This window comes from Rutilus rutilus (genome assembly GCF_951802725.1).
Source record: "Rutilus rutilus genome assembly, chromosome: 2".
NCBI classification, from domain to species: Eukaryota; Metazoa; Chordata; class Actinopteri; order Cypriniformes; family Leuciscidae; genus Rutilus; species Rutilus rutilus.
Genome location: NC_140210.1, coordinates 37,469,870 through 37,493,355, shown reverse-complemented (window position 1 = coordinate 37,493,355; position 23,486 = coordinate 37,469,870). Strand labels below are relative to the sequence as shown.

The 23,486-nt window shown below is 36.6% G+C and overlaps 2 protein-coding genes and 1 long non-coding RNA gene across 5 annotated transcripts in view; 1 reads left to right on the top strand and 2 right to left on the bottom strand.

Annotated features, from left to right (window-relative positions):
• Positions 1–1,839: 1,839 nt before the first annotated feature.
• On the bottom strand, positions 1,840–7,529 carry LOC311285796. 3 transcript variants are annotated; one of them, XR_014626425.1, is made up of 11 exons: positions 7,308–7,529; positions 6,675–6,730; positions 6,350–6,431; positions 6,000–6,128; positions 5,017–5,070; positions 4,167–4,235; positions 3,740–3,893; positions 3,293–3,364; positions 3,049–3,152; positions 2,657–2,735; positions 1,840–2,169 (listed from the first exon to the last, which is right to left on the bottom strand). It is a non-coding gene; the product is annotated as an uncharacterized lncRNA (long non-coding RNA). The 3 variants fall into 3 exon arrangements; XR_014626427.1 differs by having other exon boundaries at positions 6,000–6,131; positions 7,308–7,525; XR_014626426.1 differs by lacking the exon at positions 3,049–3,152 and having other exon boundaries at positions 6,000–6,131; positions 7,308–7,528.
• Positions 7,530–9,341: 1,812 nt separating this feature from the next.
• LOC311282780 (uncharacterized protein) lies at positions 9,342–19,838 on the top strand. The gene is made up of 18 exons (XM_084396788.1): positions 9,342–9,877; positions 9,972–10,136; positions 10,249–10,367; positions 10,671–10,839; positions 11,885–11,997; positions 12,718–13,462; positions 13,582–13,706; positions 14,444–14,678; positions 14,830–14,966; positions 15,039–15,129; positions 15,699–15,824; positions 17,236–17,408; positions 18,494–18,591; positions 18,672–18,799; positions 18,953–19,133; positions 19,234–19,375; positions 19,459–19,528; positions 19,708–19,838. Exons 1-18 carry the CDS (start codon positions 9,472–9,474, stop codon positions 19,737–19,739), a joined length of 3,255 nt encoding a protein of 1,084 aa, XP_084252914.1. The 5' UTR covers positions 9,342–9,471; the 3' UTR covers positions 19,740–19,838.
• An 83-nt stretch (positions 19,839–19,921) lies between these two features.
• The window catches only part of evi5l (ecotropic viral integration site 5 like), a 49,516-nt gene continuing 45,951 nt past the window's right edge, over positions 19,922–23,486 (bottom strand). The window contains exons 22-24 of the mRNA XM_084396800.1: positions 23,122–23,241; positions 20,628–20,793; positions 19,922–20,412 (exon numbers count right to left, since the gene is read on the bottom strand). Of these exons, the coding sequence (XP_084252926.1) occupies positions 20,315–20,412; positions 20,628–20,793; positions 23,122–23,241 (384 nt within the window). The 3' untranslated portion in view covers positions 19,922–20,314. The remainder of the gene's footprint in view (positions 20,413–20,627; positions 20,794–23,121; positions 23,242–23,486) is intronic.

Genomic DNA, 23,486 nt, shown 5'->3' with positions numbered 1-23,486 from the left:
AGAAGAAGAAGAAGGCACTGAACCTAGGAATACCAAAACAATGGCAGAGAAAGAGCAATCTAAATTTACAGTACCGGCATATGCAGTTAGTGAAGGCAAACCAGGCAAAAAAATGCCCCTTCCCCTCCGCTTGTCTCAGGTAAATAATGCGTCCTCTAGCTCAGCGGTCGGAGTCGCGCGTTCATGTGTTTTGGGGGCGTGGCTTTGGAAGAAGCACAGAAATGAGGGGGTGGAGTGAATGGAAATAATGAGATGTCTTTAAAACAGTCGTGAGAGGTCTACAGACACTCGATTTTGATACTTTCTTTTTCAGAGTACTTACATTTTAATTATGTATTGATATGTACATAAAGTTTAAACAAATTTGAAAAATAAAATTTTTAGACCATTTCTACCTACCCTGCCTTTAATGTCAAGCCCTGGATATTAGACTTTATCAAAGACTATGTTGTTTCGAAATGTTTTTTAAAATGTTTATTTATTCACTCAAACCTGAACACAGAGAAAGCATTTTGTTACACATAATTTGTCTGATTTTAACCTCTTAATTGAATCATCTGGCACAATGTTGCCATATTGTTACAGCCATACCAGTGTGTGTGTGTGTGTGTGTACTATGTTGCACATAGAGTTTAGGAACCTCTTTTTTGCTGTGTGCTTTGTTTGTTTGTTTCAGGGCTGATTTGTGGTTTGTTCCTAAAGATTCTCTGTATTTTTGTAGCCTATTTTTTCTTCTTCGTATATTAATTTCTTATGGCGGTCAAGTGTAGTACAACAACTATAAAAGGAGTAGAAGTGTCCATGAATGCCCTGTCCAAATACCCACACTTGCAGTCTTGGCCACTTGAGAGCATGTGCATACACAGGAGGTAAGTGCGCAAGACTGTCCCATATCTTAAAAATGCCAAAGTGCAGTGCCCTTAAAGCACACTCGAATATCGCTTCAGAGCGGTATTCTAGGCTAAGCGTATCCCATCATGCATTATGTTCGGAAACTCGTGTGCCCCGAAATCGCAAGGTGTCCAGGAAAACATTCCACTGTAATTCAAATTAATTAGATATTGCATATAATTTGGTAGTAAAACATAAAGTGTTGCACATTTTATTGGTGCAAAGATGAGTAGGGTATTTTGTACAACATTTGCTACTCTTTAAAATTGTGTCTTCTGTTAGTTAAATAGCGACTACTGAACAGACATTATAGAAGTTTATTTTAAAATGCAAAGTATTGAAAATAATAATAATTAAAAACTTTTTTTGCAAGACTAAGTGTGTCCCATCGGGTAATCAAAAGTTCTACACACACTTGCAGTCTTGTGTTAAAAAAAAACTACAGACATGGAGGACGCGCGAGTCTGGCGGTTATGTACCCAGCCGGCATTTCAACGTTGATTCACCGTTGAAACAACGTCAGGTACCATGGTTGAATCAACGGTGAATTACCTTTCGATTTTGCAAAACGGATCAACGTTGATATTGTGACGTCGTTTCACCGCGGAAAAACAACGTTGATTCACTGTTGAAATCGCGACGTCGTTTCACTCTTACCTTTCGGGTTATGGTCTTCTGTCGACGTTGAATCAACGTTGAATTACCTTTCGATTTTGCAAATTGAATCAACGTTGATATTGTGACGTTGTTTCACCGTCTTACCGTTCATCATGCGAAAATACAATTGTACATTCAATTACAAACTAGTTTGCAGTTGGAACATGAGTCATGACAATGCTTACTGAATTTGTGATTAACTGTCCATACTGTACAATAAAAAGTGTTAACTGTCAAATGACTGGCGGCAATGGCTTAATTAAACACATTAAATAATGAGTTAACACATGCTCAAGATTGTAAAAAGTTTTATTCTGAAAAAACAAGTCTAAAAATACAAAAAGAAAAACCATCTCAAACTTTAAATTGCAGCGTTTTCAAAGTAATGTTAAAAGAAGTAAACATCTATTCTAAATGGAATATTTAAAGACAGTTTTTGTTCAATTACAGTAACCCTTAAATTAAACATTTAATATTTAAAGTGTACAGTAAAAAAAATAAGTTTTTAAATTCTCAATAAAATGTGACAGCCTTGTGCAGTGCTCCGACAGCGTCCCAGCTCGAGGTCCATTCCGATGCCATCACTTCCTTTTCACTTCGTGCCCGCTGTCTGCTACTATCCTATAAATAAAAGCAAAAACACTGAATACACAATAAATCATGTACAAGATTTTCACTTTACAGTTCAATTTGTCAGGTAGAAAACAAAGTATACAACACTATCCATTCTAAAACACATATTTTATGTATTCAGATGTACATTTACACAAGAAATTCTTCAGAGCCCCAAGGTGGAATTGTAAAAAATGTACTATTACTCCATGTGTCAGTTACGGTTACTATAATCATAAGGTCATGATTTCATCCTTCAACCAGATGAAGAAATCAACAAATTGTGGTGTTGAGCTGAGAGGGTTGAGGTCTGTTGTTCTTTATATCTTTCAATGCAGGTTTATATTGTTTCAACAATTATATATTTCTGATAATATTTGTGGAGAACATTACACTGTTTTAATTCAGAATCCTAACCATACATTGTACTAATTAAAAGTAATTTATTAAATCAAGTAAAATAAAAAAATAACACAAAAGGCCAATGAATCTGTACCAGAAGTGATAGTGCAATGTAGCAGCTAAAGAATAATCCTCCACCAAATTGCCAGTAATCATCTGGATCCTTTGCGAATCTGAAGGGGGGAAAGAAGAAATTATTCAATGAAAAGTCCATAAAAAGCAGTTTTTTTTTTGTTTATGTTTTTTACCATTCCTTTAAACAATCTTAAAAATTGATTTAAATTGTAAAAACGTTTGCCATTATAACATTCACACAACATGAACTGAGTTGTCATCTTTGAGACTGTTAGTATTAGCCTACATAATTAAAAATGTAAACATACACTTAAAGCATGGCAATCCCATCAGAAATGTGTATCATAGCAAGGGAAGCACACACAAAAAAGCCAAATGGTACACCAAAATCAAACCATCAAATAATTTTACCTGCAGCCGCATTTATCCTATTTTTGAGGGTCTTTCCCTTGATGGTTTCCAGTGATTAAAGAAAGGACTGATGAAGGTGACATGAATCCACTTTCAGTAAGCCACTTCAGCAGAAGACAAAAGGACAAAAAGTTACTCAGACTTTCTATCAGTAACGTTAAATGTCTTACTTTAAAGATGAAAATCATACTTAATACTATTAATCCCAGTGTAGGTTTTCGAACAGTGGGTAAAATTGACTTACTGTAGTTGGTGAATGGGTCTTTCTGTTGGGTGTTCTCCCCCGATAAATAATTTTATTCCAATGCTGCTTGATCTAAAAAAAAATTTAAACAAATAGATTTTCAATATCGTTATCAGTGTTTGAAGAGGTTATGTAAACTGAATAAATGACGGTTTTACCACTTTACTCATTCCCACACTTTTTGTTACCTCTCATGCGTTTTTTTAAACTAATGTTAGCTGACAACATTAAACACATAAGTTAACGTTACCAACAGCAAAACACAGCAATGTCAGATGGTACTAAGTTAACTTACATTGAAATACATGCTAATATCGCTACGCTAATGGTGAAGCAGTACAAAAACACACACACACACACACACACACACACACACACACACACAGAGGTAACTTATTTATTTTATGAGGTTGCAAAAAACGTGTATGTTTGTCTAGAATAGCCTACCTCAAGTTCGAGTTCCTATGCTTCCTATGACGCTTCCTACGAACTCTCAGTTGTCTTCCACCATCTCGTCTATTCCTACGACCTGCACGGCTGAAATCCAAATCCACTGTTCAAGTGAGTGATGAGCTTTCGAGATATAATCAACCTATAAATCCTGCAAAGTACAAAGACACAGTTTTTCCTCACAAAGAAAAAACGGTCAGGTAAACCACAATGGTCGAGAAGGTTTTTTTTTTTTTTTTTTTACACAAAGTAGGCTATTGCTTTTGTCGTTATTTATATTTGCTGCTATATGCATGTATAATAGGTAGTGGGTTAAAATTAGATTTTTGTTTAAAAATAACTTGCATGCCTAAAGTTGTTGAGCCCCTGAACCATTTAGCATTAATAAGTAAACAAGTATAGATATACATGCATGCACAAATACCTTTAAGTGGAACGAATAACTCTGCTGTATGGTGTCAGTCTCATTGCTGGCAAATACCTCAAAATAGACCTATAGAGAAATAAAATGAATAAATAAAATGTATTGTTGACCACAATATCTGTTAGCATAATAGTTCAAACAATTATTATAACTACAAGCAATGTAACATTATATTTGTAGCCTACCTCATTTAGTTGATTATTTACCCTATAGAACTTTTCTCACTGAAACAGCCTGGGGTAATTTAAAAATGTTTAAACCTTAAATATTTCAGTAAAAAGCCAAGAGTGTTATACTGTAATATTACATATTAATATTTTTCATATAATTTCAATTAACATATAATATACTTATAATTAATTTAACAACTCAAAGTATACACAATTTATCCGTATTTTAACAATTGAGAAACATGTTGGCCTATACAGATTAGTTATTACAGATATTAGATACACAAATTATTACCTTAACTATATAACAATACTATATACTATATAATAATAACTGTAATTACTTTGAAGTCATAATATAATTTTAGTTAATGTTGAAACAAATTAAATTACTGTTCCAGGAAGATATCATACTTTATTTCTCCAAATAATGCTGCCACAACTGCAGAAAAATTAAGATAAACAAAGTCTTAAAATGAGTAAAGTAATTATACAATAAAGATTTGTTTTGAGTGCGGAGCGATTTAATGAAGCTCGACAAGTCTAAAAAACATCCACTGATGTAATTGCCTCTACAAATAAAGTAAATAAGTAAATAGATATATTAATACTTTATTTGTATTAAGAGAGAGAAACTATACTAGTTCACCCTGCATTTATATTATAAACTTCTTAGATACCTTTAGAGTTGCTGTATCTTGTTCAGGTTTCATCTGATTATTCTCAGTTATCATCTGAAAAAAGGAAAGAAGAGCAAATAAAAAAATATAAAAGACAAATAAATACTAATTTTAGTATTACTTATTGAAAACCAATTTCAACAGAGGTTGCTATTTTTACCAACTTCTTCAATGATTATATTTAATCTAACAAGCACAAATAGTTTTCGATATCGGTATTAGCCACAATGAGCTGTGAATTATGGGTTATCAGTATCGATCCTAATATTCCATTATGTGTGTCCCAGTAAAACTAGTGTCCTCATAGACCAGGATTCTGTCAAACTAACACAACACACTGAGATTCTGTAGACAAGTTAAACATCAGGAACATGTACTTATGATGTCCTCATAAAACGGTGTCCTCATAAAACAGGTGCAAGACACACACAACCTGACACACTGTAATAAACAAGCATGTTATGTGATGCATTAAAGCCATGAACATATTGTTTTATCATTCATACTTATCTGTGGTAGTGATATTGCAGTATAGGCCTCTGTGAAGTCAGGCTATGACAGGACTATGCCATGCTATTTTACAGCTGATTACTCAACTTCTGTACCTAAATTAGACTTACGTGGATTATTTTTATTTTACATCTTTGTTACTTTTTTTTTACCTATTCTTGCAATTTATTATTTTCTGTGCAGAAACCCCTACAAAATCACACCAATCATTCTAGAATGATTAATTATTTCCCAAATACAGCTATTTAAGTAATTTGGTGAAATAGTTTTTCATATTGCATTATATTGCAGAAAAAATGAAATACTGCAATATCAGTTTTTTGCAATATTGTGCAGGTCTATTACCGTGGGTAATTTTTAACCTTTAATATTACCTTTTAATAATAAAACAAGTAAAATCATCACTTTAAATAACACATAATGTTTCTGCTTTATTAAACAGTGTCACTTAAGCATGGAAACACTGAACTCACCTTTATAATGATTGCTGAATCTGCCCTGGAGCTCATCTTTGTCTTTCTCCTGAAGTGTAAAATGTATGTCCTCCTCCAGAGGCTTGATCTTCTCCCTCACTGACTCACTTCAGGCATTATCTCATGTGTCTGCTGTCATAGAAAAAGGCCCTCAATTATCCTGACCATTGCATTTCTTTTGACATATTATTCAACAAGCTTAAACTTAAGACATAAACTGTGTTTAAGTGAAAATAAGTATGAGTATTGTTTCAGTACCCATGCCTACATAATGGGTGTGTTCATATGGATGAAAGCCTGTTGTGTTCGGTCTCTTGATTTGTGATAGTGGCAGCTATTGTGAAACTCACCTTCTTCATCTACTGAGTATGGATGGCATCAAGGTCTTGTCCTGAAGAATCACAGGGCCAAACGCTATGGATTATATCTCATCTGATAACAAGAGCACAGCCATAAGTTTAAGAACTCTAATGATATCTTTACCCCCTGATATTGCATTGGGGATATCAATTCAAACATTTTCAAGGCTAAGAGTATGAGCCATGAGTATACTCATACTTATAAGCTGGCCAGATATCTGTGAAAAATAACTTACGTGCCTGAACCACATTTAGCATTTAAAAGTAAAAAGAATTTCAGTATTTATCAGTAAAAAAATGTATACAAAATAAATACCCCTGAGTTGGACAGTATGGTGTCTGTCTCATTGGCCAACATAATTCAAACCAGACCTAGAGAAATAAAACAGAGCCAACAATGTTACATGGGATTTACAATAGAACATCTACAAACTAGAGCAGAGCTTATTTTATATATATAACGTTATAATTCTTTAGATAATGTATTGTGAAATAAATGCATATGAAATTAGTATCACGATTAATCAATAGAGGGGTTTTTTTTTCTGTTGCTCCTGAAATCACCTTTTTTTTAAATCACTAATTTGTAAGTGACGTCACTGATTAACAGTACAGTGCAGTATTTTAGGCTAAATAAATTAGCTTACTTCCTATCACCCATTGTTGACAAATTACCAGCAAAACAAATCAAAAACTGTTATCTACACAAAGATAAGGTTAAAACCCCAAACTTTCATAAACAAGAGCTCCAGTCTATAAGGTTAGTTAGCCTTAACTTAACGTAAGTTAGCAGCTAAGTGAAAATGGTTGAGATGCTAACGGACTTTTTTGAAGACACAAAACCATTTATATAAAGTAAATATTCAACAGAAGCGTGTCAATTACACGCAATAAAGGTGTCAGGGACGTTTGTATGTATTATTTGTGGGAATTTGTTGACTAAACTCACCTGAAAGCAGTGAAAACAACAGCGAGAGACGGGAGTTCTGCTGTTTGTCAGTTGATGACGTTTCCTCGTTTCCATCTGCTCTCGCGCGGCGCAGCGCGCTCGCTCCAGTGTTTGAATGCGACTCGAATGTTCACGCGCACGCAGATTAAAACACTTCAAAGTCACGCAGTATTTAAATAAACATCTAGAATTAAAACATATAACATCATTTAAAATACCATTAATATTAAATCATGAATTTTAAACTCATTGTGTAGTTCTATGACCCATTCATGAATTAGCCTATTAAAAGTTTTTTATTTTATTTTTGAAAAATTCAATTTATATTTATAATGATACCTTGCGTTACAATACTAATAATTGCGTTATATAACTAAATGGCAATTTAAAAAAAAAAAAAAAAAAAAAATATCTGGGTTCCAATAATTAACTAGTGTATATTATAATCAACTTCGTCTATATTAACTTATTGTTTGTGTGTGTGAATTATTATTATTATTATTATACTAAATTATTTATATATATATATATATATATATATATATATATATATATATATATATATATATATATATCAGTATATAACACTTGATTTCTCTGAAAGCCTGTAGAAAGTTTGTGCACCTCAAATTTGGCTTGTTTTCGGCTGCTGTGAACGGTTTGCGTGCTTTATCAATTTATTAATCTCAACTCGTTTACATATCCCTTATGCTGAATTCCTGCAACTCAGTTAATCAAAAATAACCAGTTCTGGGAACGTTGCTGACATGTTTAGAAAAAAGGTGCTATGTTTTAGCAAACAAGACAGTGATTCAGGTAAGATAAAGTTAGATTTGGTGATGTAGGCCTAAACACCCAACTCAGAAACCAAAAAAAAAAGAAAGCTGTCACTTGAGATTCCTTGCCTACTGCTCTCAGAAATCGCAGAATTTAAAGTTATAGTAGGCTACTGTGCACACACAGAGACATAAAAGAAAGAAATTTCATAACAGAAAATTGTTTTCCTGTTTGATCATTCTGCATACAGCAGACTTAAACCTTGACAACAGATCACATTTATTTCATAAGATGAATTACTGAGATGAGATGAGGTTCATGATAAAAAATGCAAAATGATAATAAAATAATAATGATCTTAATAATAATTTAAAATGCAGAAATTATTTATTCTGTATACATTAATTTCAACATATATCTTTAAAAAAAAATCAAAGTCGATTTATAAGTGTTTTTATGACCCTTTTTCAACCATTTAGCATTAAACATTATTTCAACGTAGTTTCAACATTGAAACAACAACTGTCATTTTTTCAACCTTATTTCAACGTTGAAGGTTGGTCATGTACCAGTTGGTTTTCAACCATTTAGCATTAAACGTTATATCAACGTTGTTTCAACGTTGAAATGACAACTGACATTATTTCAACCATATTTCAACGTTGAAGGTTTGTCATGTACCAGTTGGTTTTCAACCATTTAGCATTAAACGTTATATCAACGTTGTTTCAACGTTGAAATGACAACTGACATTATTTCAACCATATTTCAACGTTGAAGGTCGGTCATGTGCCGGCTGGGTAGAGAGGTTTAGATAAAGGGGTTTGAGTGATTAATTATCAGCATCTAACCTGACGAAAATGTATTTATTCAATGTTGTCTACATTATATTGCATCTGCAGATGCATTGTGAACTTTTGTAAAGATACGTTTAGCCTTTAACTTCTAAATGCATATTCATATTGCAAGCATATGAGGAGAGTCTCCGCATGAAAGACCCACGACTGGCAGATAAACGTGCAAATACATTTCTCTCCTAAACGGTAGGAAATTAAATTAGATTGAATGGAGGATTTTAACTGTGACAAGATGATTGACAGGACAGTTTGCGGTGACAGGATGCACGCGACAGATCTGTCCGTTAAGTAGGCTATGTCCCAATTAAAGCTTGCCTACTCTTTTGCTACACACTCAAAAGGATGTACTTTTTCTTCACAAAAAGAGTACATACTTTTAGGGCGTAGTATAGGCCTAAGTAGGCGAATTGGGACGCAGCACAAGTTTCGTAGCATTCCAAAGTTACAGGTGGTCTATATTAATTTGTTGATTGGACTCGCCGTTTGCCCATGCGAGCTTCGGTGCGCATGTGAGGTGAAACAAAGTGGCGATGTCTTGCGAACTTAAAACTTTAATTACAGTATTTATATTATCAACAACAGCACTTCATCTAAATTATTGTACGTTTAGAGCTACGTCTGAGCGGGAAGGTTACTCAGAAGAATACAATTTCAATCGTTTTAACAATTTTGAGGACGAAAGCGGTGCGTTGGAATTGCACCAAACAAATCCACATTTAAAACGCAGTAGACGCGCGAGTTCAAACCGTGACGTCTCAGCGGATTCTTCCTATAGACATGCGAATGAAACAATACCTCTACAGTCGAGTAAGTACATGTATGAATCGCGATCAAACGACAGCGCATCTATGCACTTGAACAATGAAAAAACTCCACTCAGAAGTTTCCACAAAAAAGCTTTTGAAATCGAAGCTGGATTTCAAGGTGACGCACCAGGTGTGTTTTCCTTTTTCCTAGTATGAATATAGCCTACTATTGGTGTTTTTAAAATGGTTAATACATATTGCACGTTTTTGTGTTTTATGGACAGCATTTGGGGGACCAGGAATCTCTAGGAAAATTGATCGAAGTGGGTCTAGCTCCAAATCCACAGATAGGCCTATGTGGCAGGCATTACCCACGGTTCACTGCTCAGAAGAGGGAATGACCTTAACAGCCGCTGGAAGAGAATACACGCACATCTTTGTAGACAGAGGTGAGAATAAAGTGATTCATGTTCAGGTTCAGTGTTAACGCTGGATCACTTTTTGCTTAACATTTTAACCTGCTGGTCCTACAGACAATGATCTGGTTTGCTTCATTCACAGTGAATGCAGCCCCACTGCCTTTATTCCAGGTGCCTGCATATTGCGGATATTCTGTAAGGGTCACATGGAAAGATCTGGTCCTAATGGCCCCATACAATGGTTGCTACATCACACAAGAGGTGCCAAATATGTAATCTTATACTGTAGTTCCTTAGTTTGTAAGGAGCTTGTAAGTTTGTATCAAGCATGCAAAGAGAAATAACAAGAAAAAAGTAATAGCTATATTGGTTTGTGCATGACAAACTTTTCAAAGTTGTTGATGACATTACTAGTCCAGAATGTACAAAATCTTTGTCTGCTCTGCTGATGAATTTTTTTTATCCCACTGTTTTGACATATTTCTGATGTAACAGTTTGCTTGCTGTTTAATCAATACATTGTTGCCCAGATTCCACCTTTTAATCAGTCTTTCCTCTTTTCAGAATGGCAATTATGTTCTATCACTGCAGTGGTGGGGCAGTCCCGTAAAGATATTCTGTCCTATGGCACCTGTGATCTCAAAACCAACTCCTTCTTTCATGTGTTCTCAATTTGGTATGGTCATTGCAATAGAAGGCACCCAGAAAGATGCTGAGAAACACAGGGTTAAAGGTAAGAGTGTGTTACATGCACATTTGAGATCGTGCTGTTTTTTGTTCTGGCTGTCACTGGAGCAGAAGCCTCACCTTTAATTAAAGGGTTAGTTCACCCAAAAATGAAAATTCTGTCAGTAATTACTCACCCTCATGTTGTTCCAACCATGTAAGTCTTTCGTTCATCTTCGGAACACAAATTAAGATATTTTTGATGAAATCTGACAGAATTTTGACTCCTCCATAGGCTTCCAGTGTGACCGAAACTCACCGGCCCAGAATAGTTATTAAAACATCGTTAAAATAGTCCAAGTAACTACAGTGGCACTACATTAAGTTTATCATGCGACGAGAATACTTTTTGTGCGCAAAAACAAACAAAAATAACGACTTTATTCCACTTTTCATTTCCTTCTCTCTGGGCCTCGTAGTGTTTTTGCGCTGCGCGTCTGTGTTGCACGTCATCACGCAACACACACATGACCGGCGTCGGCCAATAGTGAGCCTACGTGGTGACGTGTAACACAGACGCGCTGCGCAAAAACACTACGCGAACCAACTAGAGGTCGAGAGAGAAGGAAATGAATAGTGGAATAAAGTCGTTATTTTTGTTTGTTTTTGCGCACAAAAAGTATTCTCGTCGCTTGATATACTTAAGATTGAGCCACTGGAGTCACTTGGACTATATTAACGATCTCTTTAATAACTTTTCTGGGCCAGCAAGTTTCGGTCACACTGGAAGCCTATGGAGGAGTGAAACATGGCTCAGATTTCATCAAAAATATCTTAATTTGTGTTCCGAAGATGAACGAAGGTCTTACGCGGTTGGAACAACATGTGGGTGAGTAATTACTGACAGAATTTTAATTTTTGGGTGAACTAACCCTTTAAGCTTATGGTTTTAACCTCCTTTTATTGGACAAATGATTGAATGCATTGTTCTCACATCTATCCAAATTAGAAGCTTACAAAAAACTGTTATTGATACTTTTTTCACAGCTGAATCCTTTTGTTGTTGTTGAGGTTTGACATTCTTCATGCATTTTTTTTTTGTGTGTGTTAAGTGAATGGGAACGTACTGCCTCTCCTATCTGAGACGTGTGCATATCGCATACAGTCTCCTCCTGAGGTCATTCTACTTCATACCACTTTCAGTTCTGAATGCGTGACTGTGACGGTAAGAAACAGACACGTTTTAAGAGAAATTAAGGTAATTTGAGTGTCTTACACTTGAGAGAAAATGACCACATTTGTGAATCTTTTACACAATTTTGTAAACTGTACTTGTTGATGATTGATTTTTATATAGATTTTTATTTTATCTATCCTTAATAGTATGAAAAATATCAAAAACGTGACTCTAGACTGTGTATAAGTTCACTTAGGAATATAATGGTACGTGGGGATGGGTGATACTTGTTTACCGTGGTATCATTTAGAAAAAACTTGCTAGTTTATATCTCAATTCTAAGTAAAGTCTGAGTTTCTATTCCAATTCTGAGTATTTGTTTTTTGTGAGATATAAACTAGCACATTTGGGAAAAAAATATTGGACCTTCGATAAATATAACCTTGGAAATCCAAGGGGGAAAAGCCAGAATTGTGAGATATAAAAAAAAAAAGGTAATTGCAGGTTTTTATCTGACTTTTTTTCCCTCTTGCAATTCTTAGTTAACTTGTAACTCTGACTTTTTCACAATTTTAAGGGGAAAAGAGTTTTTTTTTTTTTTTTTTTTATTCCATGGTGGAAACAAGCGTTTCATATCTAAGCAAAATGCTAAAGAAACACTTAATGTCCCTAATGTCACAAGATCCTTGATTTAAAAAAAAAGTCGCTGCTTGCTTTGAGAAGATATGAGCTGTTTCAGACCAAGAAGTTTCACTTGTTTTTCTGTAGGATGGAGAGAGCATTCTTGTCATCATCTGGGATGGAAAGCAGTTCACTCTCTCTTGTCCATTCCCTTACCACCTGTCTCGGTTTCCTCCCTACCTTCATCCTCATCCATTCCATGAACCACTGCAGCCCAATCAGGAGCGGATGTCTTTATTCCCACATGTTCCTGCTTTCCCAGAAGTTCCTGGTTCCACATGGCAGCTTGCAACACCTAAACCAGATTCATCTAAACCTGCTGTGATCCCTCACCTTCCTTATAAACAACCTGCAGTACCGCTGTTTCATCCTGACACACAGAGAGACAGTGTTTATCAGCACCAGAAACCGCCTGCTCACATTAACCATCATCCAGCACCTCAACATCTGGCTCTACCTGCGGATCAAAATCCACAAACACATGAAGAGATGGAACCCCAATACTTAGTGATGCCCCCTACACACTATGCACCGTACCCTATATCCTGTCCCCCTTATCCTGACTCATTCTGTTCTAAGCACCCCATCCTGTACAATCATCAGCCAGCCATGACCACTGCTTCGCAACCGTCCATCCAGCCAATGCCATGGACTTCAATTCCTCGACCCCCACACAAGCCACTTATACAAGAGTCCCTGTTCCCCCAGATCCCTTTCTTTCCTCTGACTCCAACTTCAGACCCCCCCAATATGTCTCCATCACTTTTTTGCGAGAAGAACAGATTAATAGTAACTTTTCCCTCAACTAGAATGGACTCCATTAAAGTCAAAGGTGAACTACATTGTGACTTTTTTTTTTATTTTACGTGAATATAAACTTTTTTTGATGCACATATAAAATATATCAAAACTTAATGTTTTTGCTCTTTTCGGTGTTGGTAATTTTTGAAGATGTGAAGACGAATACCTGGATCTCCATCGCATCTGTCTCAGCAGCCTGTAACTACAAACTCCACTCCAGAGGTGGCAGAGTTGAGCTCTCTTCACCACTACCTTCCTGCCACACACACAAAAAGGTGAGCCCTCAGTGCTGAGATTCACCACATTCCTATGTGTCATTGAATAATCCGGTTATTGAATTAAAATGGAATAATAAACTTAAATTTAAACTTTTGTATTTTTCACAAATCTTTTATAAAAGTTACAGTAATTGTAAGCTAATTTAGGTAAATATTTCAGCAAATATATTGAAACGCAATTTTTTTTCTAGTCAAAATGTAATCAAATTAATTAAATATGGCAATGAGCTAAAATAATTACAAAAAATGACAACAAAAAGTCAATTGTTTGTATTGTTTACAGACACAATGTGTATGATTAAAGGGTGTTTTTTAAAAACCTTTTTAAACTTTTTTTTTTTTTTTTTTTTTTTTTTTTAATTGTTTAAGTTGAATAAATTAATAGGTTAATACATAACAAACGTTTTCCTGTTTTTGTAGAATGCTTAGAAGAATGTTAATAAGCAACTGGTCTTGGTAATGAGACGGTTCACCCCTTTTCCAAACAAAAACAATGCTGCATAGTGATATGTATATTATTTATATATATATATATATATATATATATATATATATATATATATATATATATATATATATATATAATGTACATTTTTAAATGATTTTCTTTTTTCAATTACTTGTTTAGGGTTGAGTCAGGAATGCTTTCTGCACATTGTCCTGTTTGTGCCAGGTATCATATATGACACTTTCACTCTTTCTCCTTTCTTTTCCTCTCCTTTTTACCTCTTCAGTCCCCTACAGTGATCTCTCTATATGTCAAGTTCTGGTATTCCCCTCAAATGCGATTCCGTACCCTACATCTTCAGTGTCACCATGATGGAGATGGAGGCACACGACCTACAGTACCTCACTTTACAAACGTACACACACCCGCTCAACCACCACCTAAATTTCAGGTGGCGTGTTCTAGCCAACATATGAGTGTAAAACTGCCACCTGGACCAACATCTGGCCTCATTGTGCAAGGTGAGTTTGAGGTCGGTTCAGGCGAAAACATCTGCGTTTTATCAATTCCCATGAAAATGGTGCAATTATAGGTTGTTTGAGGTCAAGTGATTTATGTAAATTTGTTTAATATTTTAAAATGGTTTTTTTAAATCTGTCTTTTCTTTTATAGATGCTTCCAGTGGGATCAAAACAGAAGCTGCTCCTATTTTGGAGGCTCCAAGTCATTGTGGGTATTCTGTAAGAAGGGATAAAGATGGTGCCATCAACGTCCTCCTGCCTTACTCTTCATGTCACATGACTCATAAGGTCTGTGATGTCATTCAGTGTTATGCATATTGTATGACTTTGACTTCATGAATATTTGTTTCTTTTAATCAGGATGGACAGTACCGAATTATATTAAAATATCGCACACCGAATGGGCACACAGTTGAGTCCTTGCTGTCATGTCAGGCTTCTTTCAGTCAAGGTACAGTATGAATCTTTCTCGACAGTGTTGGTGAAAGTTACTTTTAAAAGTAATGCATTGTTACTTTTGCGACACTTTCTCATCTGGACTGGGCTTAGTCTCAGCCTCAGACATCACACCCAGCAATCAATGGCTGAATCAGAGCAAAGTAAGCTCGCGGAAAGGAGGGATTTAGAAAGACTGAATCATCCAATGAGCCGTTTAAGAATCATTGAACAATGTGGTGATGTGCAATGTATATTATGAGAAAATGAAAGTGTTTCTGCATCTTTGATGCATGTAATCCTGTTGTAGGAGACCTCCAAAACAAAAATAAGAACCTTTAAAATAGCTTAATAGGGGCACTTTAAAGCTGCCATGGACTCCAGACCTTCTGCCTTCAGTCTGAAGATCTGGCTACACTAGACTAGGCTGGGCTTGCTTGTTTGTTTTTTAATAAGTTGCCAACCCCTGTAACTCACACTACTTGTACTGCATTACCCCTAACACTGCTTATTAATGGATTCAAACATTGTGACTTTCTAAAAAAAAGTTCACAGTTTTTTAAAGTTCACATTTTTGTCGTGTAGAATCATGTAATGTCGCACCTGAGCAGCGGCTGGTCTGTGGATCTGTGGCTATATCATCATCAGAGTGCCATGACAGAGGCTGCTGTTATTGTGAAGACAGCCAGTCGTGTTATTACCCCATGGACGGTGAGCTGGACAAACATTATTCAATTCAAATGGAATACTAAACATTAATTCAAAATTGGTACTTGGTGTGTAGTATTTACCAGTCTCAAAGTAATTACATAAATATGCTTGCAATTGTATATGTATGTGTGTATATACAGATCCTTTCCAAAAAATTAGAATATCATGGAAAAGTTTATTTCCATAATTCCATTCAAAACATTAAACTTCCATAGATTATAGATTCAGGGCCCACAACTTAAACGATTTCAAGTATTTAGTTGTTTATTTGTACATAATTTGGGCTTCCAGCTCATAAAACCCACGAAAACAGGATTTAAAATTTTTTGAATATTACATGAAATCACACAGTAATTACACAGTGATACCATGGTAATTGAACCAGGTTTTGGTTCTTTTGGCAGTGTGGGCAGGTGCAAATCCTGCTGGAAAATGAAGTCAGCATGAAGTGCTCTGAAAATGTCCTGGTAGACGGCTGCGTTGACTCTGGATTTAATAAAGCACAGTGGACCTAAGTCCTCTTTTCTGATGAGAGCAAATTTTGCATCTCATTTGGAAACCAAGGTCCCAGAGTCTGGAGGAAGAATGGAGAGGCACACAATCCAAGATGCTTGAAGTCCAGTGTGAAGTTTCCACAGTCTGTGTTGGTTTGGGGAGCCATGTCATCGGCTGGTGCTGGTCCACTGTGCCGTCCACTCAACGCAGCCGTCTACCAGGACATTTTCAGAGCACTTCATGCTTCCTTCAGCAGACAAGCTTTATGGAGATGCTGACTTCATTTTCCAGCAGGATTTGCACCTGCCCACACTGCCAAAAGAACCAAAACCTGGTTCAATGACCATGGTATCACTGTGTAATTACTGTGTGATTTCATGTAATATTCAAATTTTTTGAAATCCTGTTTTCGTGGGTTTTATGAGCTGGAAGCCCAAATTATGTACAAATAAACAACTAAATACTTGAAATCGTTTAAGTTGTGGGCCCTGAATCTAGAATCTATAGAAGTTTAACGTTTTGAATGGAATTATGGAAATAAATGAACTTTTCCATTATATTCTAATTTTTTGGAAAGGGTCTGTATATACACGTGTGTATGTATGTAAATTAAAGCACAAAACCAACCTTTCATTTATTGACTATGGTGATGAGAAATTATTTATAATTACAAAAATGTGGCTTTAGAAGTAAATATAGGGGTTAAATAATTGCTTAAATAGTTTTTTCAACCTTTTTGATTAAATTATTTTTTTTACAATGTTAAACTAACATCCATATTTCACAACATATGTGTTTTGTTTGTATAAAGTTGTCTGTAATTGGGATAATTATTTCTTAGAATCACACAGGAACATTTTCCGTAAGAGAAACATGGTACTTGACACCTGTGCAATTTTGTGTGTATCCCAATCAGAATGCACAATGGATCGACATTTTGTTTTCTCGGTTCACTCATCTGCCACGGATCCGCCCTTTTCCCCAGCCACCCTTGTCACGGCTGGCAACAGCTCTTGCACACCCCTCAAAGTTACAGCTGACCTGGCCCTCTTCAAGATCCCGCTGGATGAATGTGGGGTGCACAGATATGTGAGTAGATTAGTTGCAGTAGGTATGTATCTGAGGGTGTGTTCACACTTGTAGTTCATTCTCTTTTGATCTGGAACAAAACAGAAAATTATACATTTGGTCCTGGTTTGCTTGGCGTTCACACTGTCATGTTTAACACAGAACCTAAAGATACAAAACAAAAACAAGACTTTTTTTTTTTCTTCTCACAATTGCGAGTTTACATCTTGCAATTCTGACTTATCTCAGTATTGCGTGATATAGAAGTCGCAATTGCGAGTTATAAAGTCAGAATTGTGAAATATAAACTCGCTATTCTGACTTTATAACATGCAATTGGGATATATAAAGTCAGAGTTGCACGATATAAAGTCACAATTGCATGTAAATAAAGTCAGAATTGCTAGACATAAACATGCAGTTCTGAGAAAAAGTCTCTTTTTTTCCTTAGAATTGGACTTTATATCTCGCAATTCTAAGAAAAAAAGTCAGACTTGCGAGATAAAAAGTAGCAACTATCTTTTTAAATGTTTTATTCTGTGGCGGAAACGAGCTTTCAAATGACACTCATTTTGCGACGTAACTAACCAAACATCCGAAACAAAACAAGCACATTAATCCCAGCACGCAGCATTATGTGTACAAGTGGTGATATTTTTACCAGCTGAGAACTCACAAAGAGCTTATAAATGTGTAGAGTCGTCGAAACAGCGGCAGGAATTCGCCTGTTGCACAGAAACGAAAGATCTGCTGCAAGAAGACAACAGTTCCAATGCCTGTACAGAACTGTAATGGGCAATGTAGCTCCTATGATGAGAACAACCAGGTATTCTGTTTCTCTTTTTAGGGTTGCATCTTGTGAACGTCCTGTTTTTGGTTTGTTTAGATGTTTTTGGTCCGTGTTGCGTGCATGTGTCAGTCGAACTGCACTAGAGCTCATGTGGAGCGCATGAGGGTTCGGATAGCAGTGTTCACATTTATTCAAATGAACCGAACCGCACTACCAGAGCAATCGCAGAACAGTTTGGTTCAATCCAACCAAATCTGCTAAGTGTGAACGCACCCTCAGAGTGTGTGACCATGCAAGTCTAACTCGATGTCTGTAGGAGGTGGGTAAAACGGTCATCTACATGGTCGAGATCCTGAATAAAGTGCAGCCCATCAGTCTAAATTACGGCACCATCACTAGAGATTCGCCTGTAAGGTACGTGTGAAAATATAATCCCACCAGTACTCAAAGAACTGAGCAACATGCTTGAGACTTCATGTTCCCTGTCGTCCCAGGCTAGTGGTTGAGTGTCGGTATTTGCCCGGATCTGTGGTAAGTGTGGGTTACCTGGTGAAAAGCCCTTCCCTCGGCCCTTCTATCAAAGCTCAGGGGGTGTTTGGAGTTCAGCTCAGGATCGCAGAAGGTTTGTTCTCAACAAAACCTTGCTGAATCATCTTAGAAGTAATTTTCTGGCAGTGTATTCCGTTTCTATGTTTAGGAAACTGATGCACACATGAAATACTGTTGCAACAAAAAAAGTGGTTTGTGCATCAACTGCAGCCCTTTTTTCATTCAGATGAGCTCTACAACAGCTTTTACCCACAATACCACCAGCCCCTGCGTATGCTGCTGGGGAAACCCCTTTACCTTGAAGTGCGTCTGCTTAACCCTCCAGACCCCACAGCTATACTGCTGGTGCATTACTGTGTGGCATACCCGCGCTCTGCAAAATCAGCCTGGATCATTATTTATGATGGGTACAAGAGAGATGTTTCTTCCTTTTTTTTTTTTTCTAGAAAATCATCTATCTATTGAACTATCTGGTCCAGCAACTGATTAATTATATACCTTTTTAAGGTGCCCAAATACTCTTGACCAGACCCCAACCCACAAGCCTCCTGCTACACCTGCAGAGGCCCTGACCAATCATGTTAGACGATTCACGATCACTACGTTCCAGTTCCTGTCTGAAGATGCCAACCTGCAGGCAGATGAAGAGGTATAGAGCAGCAATAAAAGCGTCTAGAAGAATAGAAAACTTGAATCAACTTTTAAAACCTCTTCTTTTTTGACTTGTCACAGATTTATTTTATGTGTTCAACGGAGGTTTGTCTGCCCTCTGATGATCTGTGTGTCGAGGGCTGCTTTGCAGGTGAGCGTCAGCCATTGTACTGTCTTCCCCCTGTATGCATTTATGGCTATAATTTATATATCTGGCCATGAATAGGTCTACTATAAAGTCTCTAGAGCTCTTTTCCTGCTCTCCTGGTTTAGTCATTTGTTCATTTTGCTGGTTGCATTTCATTTACCCAAAGCACTTTATCTCTCCAGATCCCTCTGTGAAGTTCTCAGAAGACTTTTGAGCTGGATAAAGCCCAACTTGTAAACCATCGTTTTCTTTTTGTTTGACTGATGTACTGTCTCACTAACAAATGTAAAGCAATAAAGCTTTGAAACTGTCATTTTCTTGTTATGCTTAAGTTTTACTTGTATGACAACTAAATAGATTTTAGAAGATAAAGCTGTGAAAATACTGACTCTTGAATTGTTGCTTATAGTGCGTTTATACACAAGTTCAACATAACATATATTGTGAAACAAATAGCTTAAACATATTCTGCAGTGACTCAAATGAACCTGTGGCCGTCAGCTGTATTGCTGTTTGACTAATTTCTATATCACTAGATATGAATCAACATTGCATTTAATTGTGCACTATTTTTCCTTGCGTTCATTGCATTATTACTGATGTGCAGCTATGATGGCACTTTCACTCAACGCTGGCTTAAGAAATGACTTGGTTTTAACATATAGAAGAAAATATGCACTTGATAATTTATAATACTTTGTGTTTTGTAAAGCTACTATATGTACATTCACAAAGGTTGTTGTTCAGTAGCGGGTCCTCCTGAAGGAAAAAGTTTGTGTGTGTGTGTGTTCAGCTGAAGGGTCTGTAGTGTTTTCTGCTGTGTGTGATCAGGTTGGAGCTCTGACTGAAGGCTTTACCACACACTTTACACACATGGGGCTTCTCTCCTGAACAAAACACAAAGTAAACCATAGTTTAAAATGTGGAGCAATCAAAACATGCACTCAACATACTGCGAATAGAAACATTTGTATAGATTAAATGCGAAAATGCACAAGTTGTCTATTGTCAGAACATTAGAAAACCACTGCAATCTGCATTTGTATACAATGTTTATACATTTATACATTTCTATACAATGTTTCAATTCAACTTGTCTCACCGGTGTGTATGAAGGTGTGTTTCTTCATGTCGGATTTCTGGTGGAATCTCTTGCCACAGTACTGGCAGGGATATGGCCGTGTATCCGAGTGGATCAGGAGATGGGTGGACAGAGTAGATGAGCGTTTGAACACCTTCCCACATTCCTTACACTCAAATGTTCGTTCCTGAAATGCAAACTTAAATCATTACATGCACTGTGACAATATAACTAAATGATATGACTGCTTAAGCAAACGATACATATATGTACAGTGAGGAAAATAAGTATTTGAACACCCTGCTATTTTGCAAGTTCTCCCACTTAGAAATCATGGAGGGGTCTGAAATTGTCATCGTAGGTGCATGTCCACTGTGAGAGACATAATCTAAAAAAAAAAAATCCAGAAATCACAATGTATGATTTTTTAACTATTTATTTGTATGATACAGCTGCAAATAAGTATTTGAACACCTGAGCAAATCAATGTTAATATTTGGTACAGTAGCCTTTGTTTGCAATTACAGAGGTCAAACGTTTCCTGTAGTTTTTCACCAGGTTTGCACACACTGCAGGAGGGATTTTGGCCCACTCCTCCACACAGATCTTCTCTAGATCAGTCAGGTTTCTGGGCTGTCGCTGAGAAACACGGAGTTTGAGCTCCCTCCAAAGATTCTCTATTGGGTTTAGGTCTGGAGACTGGCTAGGCCATGCCAGAACCTTGATATGCTTCTTACAGAGCCACTCCTTGGTTATCCTGGCTGTGTGCTTCGGGTCATTGTCATGTTGGAAGACCCAGCCTCGACCCATCTTCAATGCTCTAACTGAGGGAAGGAGGTTGTTCCCCAAAATCTCGCAATACATGGCCCCGGTCATCCTCTCCTTAATACAGTGCAGTCGCCCTGTCCCATGTGCAGAAAAACACCCCCAAAGCATGATGCTACCACCCCCATGCTTCACAGTAGGGATGGTGTTCTTGGGATGGTACTCATCATTCTTCTTCCTCCAAACACGTTTAGTGGAATTATGACCAAAAAGTTCTATTTTGGTCTCATCTGACCACATGACTTTCTCCCATGACTCCTCTGGATCATCCAAATGGTCATTGGCAAACTTAAGACGGGCCTTGACATGTGCTGGTTTAAGCAGGGGAACCTTCCGTGCCATGCATGATTTCAAACCATGACGTCTTAGTGTATTACCAACAGTAACCTTGGAAACGGTGGTCCCAGCTCTTTTCAGGTCATTGACCAGCTCCTCCCGTGTAGTTCTGGGCTGATTTCTCACCTTTCTTAGGATCATTGAGACCCCACGAGGTGAGATCTTGCATGGAGCCCCAGTCCGAGGGAGATTGACAGTCATGTTTAGCTTCTTCCATTTTCTAATGATTGCTCCAACAGTGGACCTTTTTTCACCAAGCTGCTTGGCAATTTCCCCGTAGCCCTTTCCAGCCTTGTGGAGGTGTACAATTTTGTCTCTAGTGTCTTTGGACAGCTCTTTGGTCTTGGCCATGTTAGTAGTTGGATTCTTACTGATTGTATGGGGTGGACAGGTGTCTTTATGCAGCTAACGCCCTCAAACAGGTGCATCTAATTTAGGATAATAAATGGAGTGGAGGTGGACATTTTAAAGGCAGACTAACAGGTCTTTGAGGGTCAGAATTCTAGCTGATAGACAGGTGTTCAAATACTTATTTGCAGCTGTTTCATACAAATAAATAGTTTAAAAAAATCATATATTGTGATTTCTGGATTTTTTTTTTTTTAGATTATGTCTCTCACAGTGGACATGCACCTACGATGACAATTTCAGACCCCTCCATGATTTCCAAGTGGGAGAACTTGCAAAATAGCAGGGTGTTCAAATACTTATTTCCTCACTGTATGTTTTTTTAATAATAAAAAATAACTGCTTAAGCAGTGAATAGAATTTTATATATATGTATATAATGTTTGCTTTTTCATAAAAAGCAGTGAATAGAATTATATATACACACACACAGTGGAATGTTCTCAAGGATCATGTGACAGACAAAGCTGAATTTTCAGCATCATTACTCCAGTTTTCAGAGGAATAAATGCCATTTAAAAATATATTAAAATAGAAAACCGTTTTTTAAATTGTAATATTTTACAATATTACTGCTTTACTGTATTTAATCTTCACATAAATTCAGCCTTGGTGAGCATAAGAGACTTAAAAAAAAAAAAACAGTAAAAAAAAAAAATCGTAATTATTACAAACTTTCGACTGGTAGTGTATATATATAATAACTAACTATAATATATAATTTGTTTTAAAAGTAACTTAATTCTGAAAAGTATTTGCTTATTGTGTACTCACATGTACAGAAACAAAAAGGTATAGGCCTACTAAACTACATAATATATACTAACAGATGTTTAGAAATAAAGTTCAAGAATCCACCACTGCAGTTGCAGTACTCAGCACCAGAGGGAGACATTTCACTTTTGATTGTGAACACACAAAAAGCTTTGCAAACTAATGTTTGTACCTTTACCCTGCATGCCATCCCTGGGTCCTTGCTGTCATGGAATACCAGAGAGCGACCATGATGATGACTACCATGCGATCTGTACACGTGAGACTCCAGGCGAGCGAGAGACGAGTAAACCTAATGGAAAAGTTCAAAACAGACCTGTTAAAAAGACGCGCCTCAGGAAGTGAAAAGCTTTTTCCCCTGTCACTGGAAAGTCTTGAGAGGCCAAAATATAGCAGTACTACTCAAGGAAAATGTTTTGTCATGTATTATTTATGGACTGGAGGAGCTGATCAAGTGACCCCTGATCACACGGTGGATTTGAAACACAAATTGCTTCAGTGTTTCATTTGTGTTGCATAAGAACATTGTCTTATGAT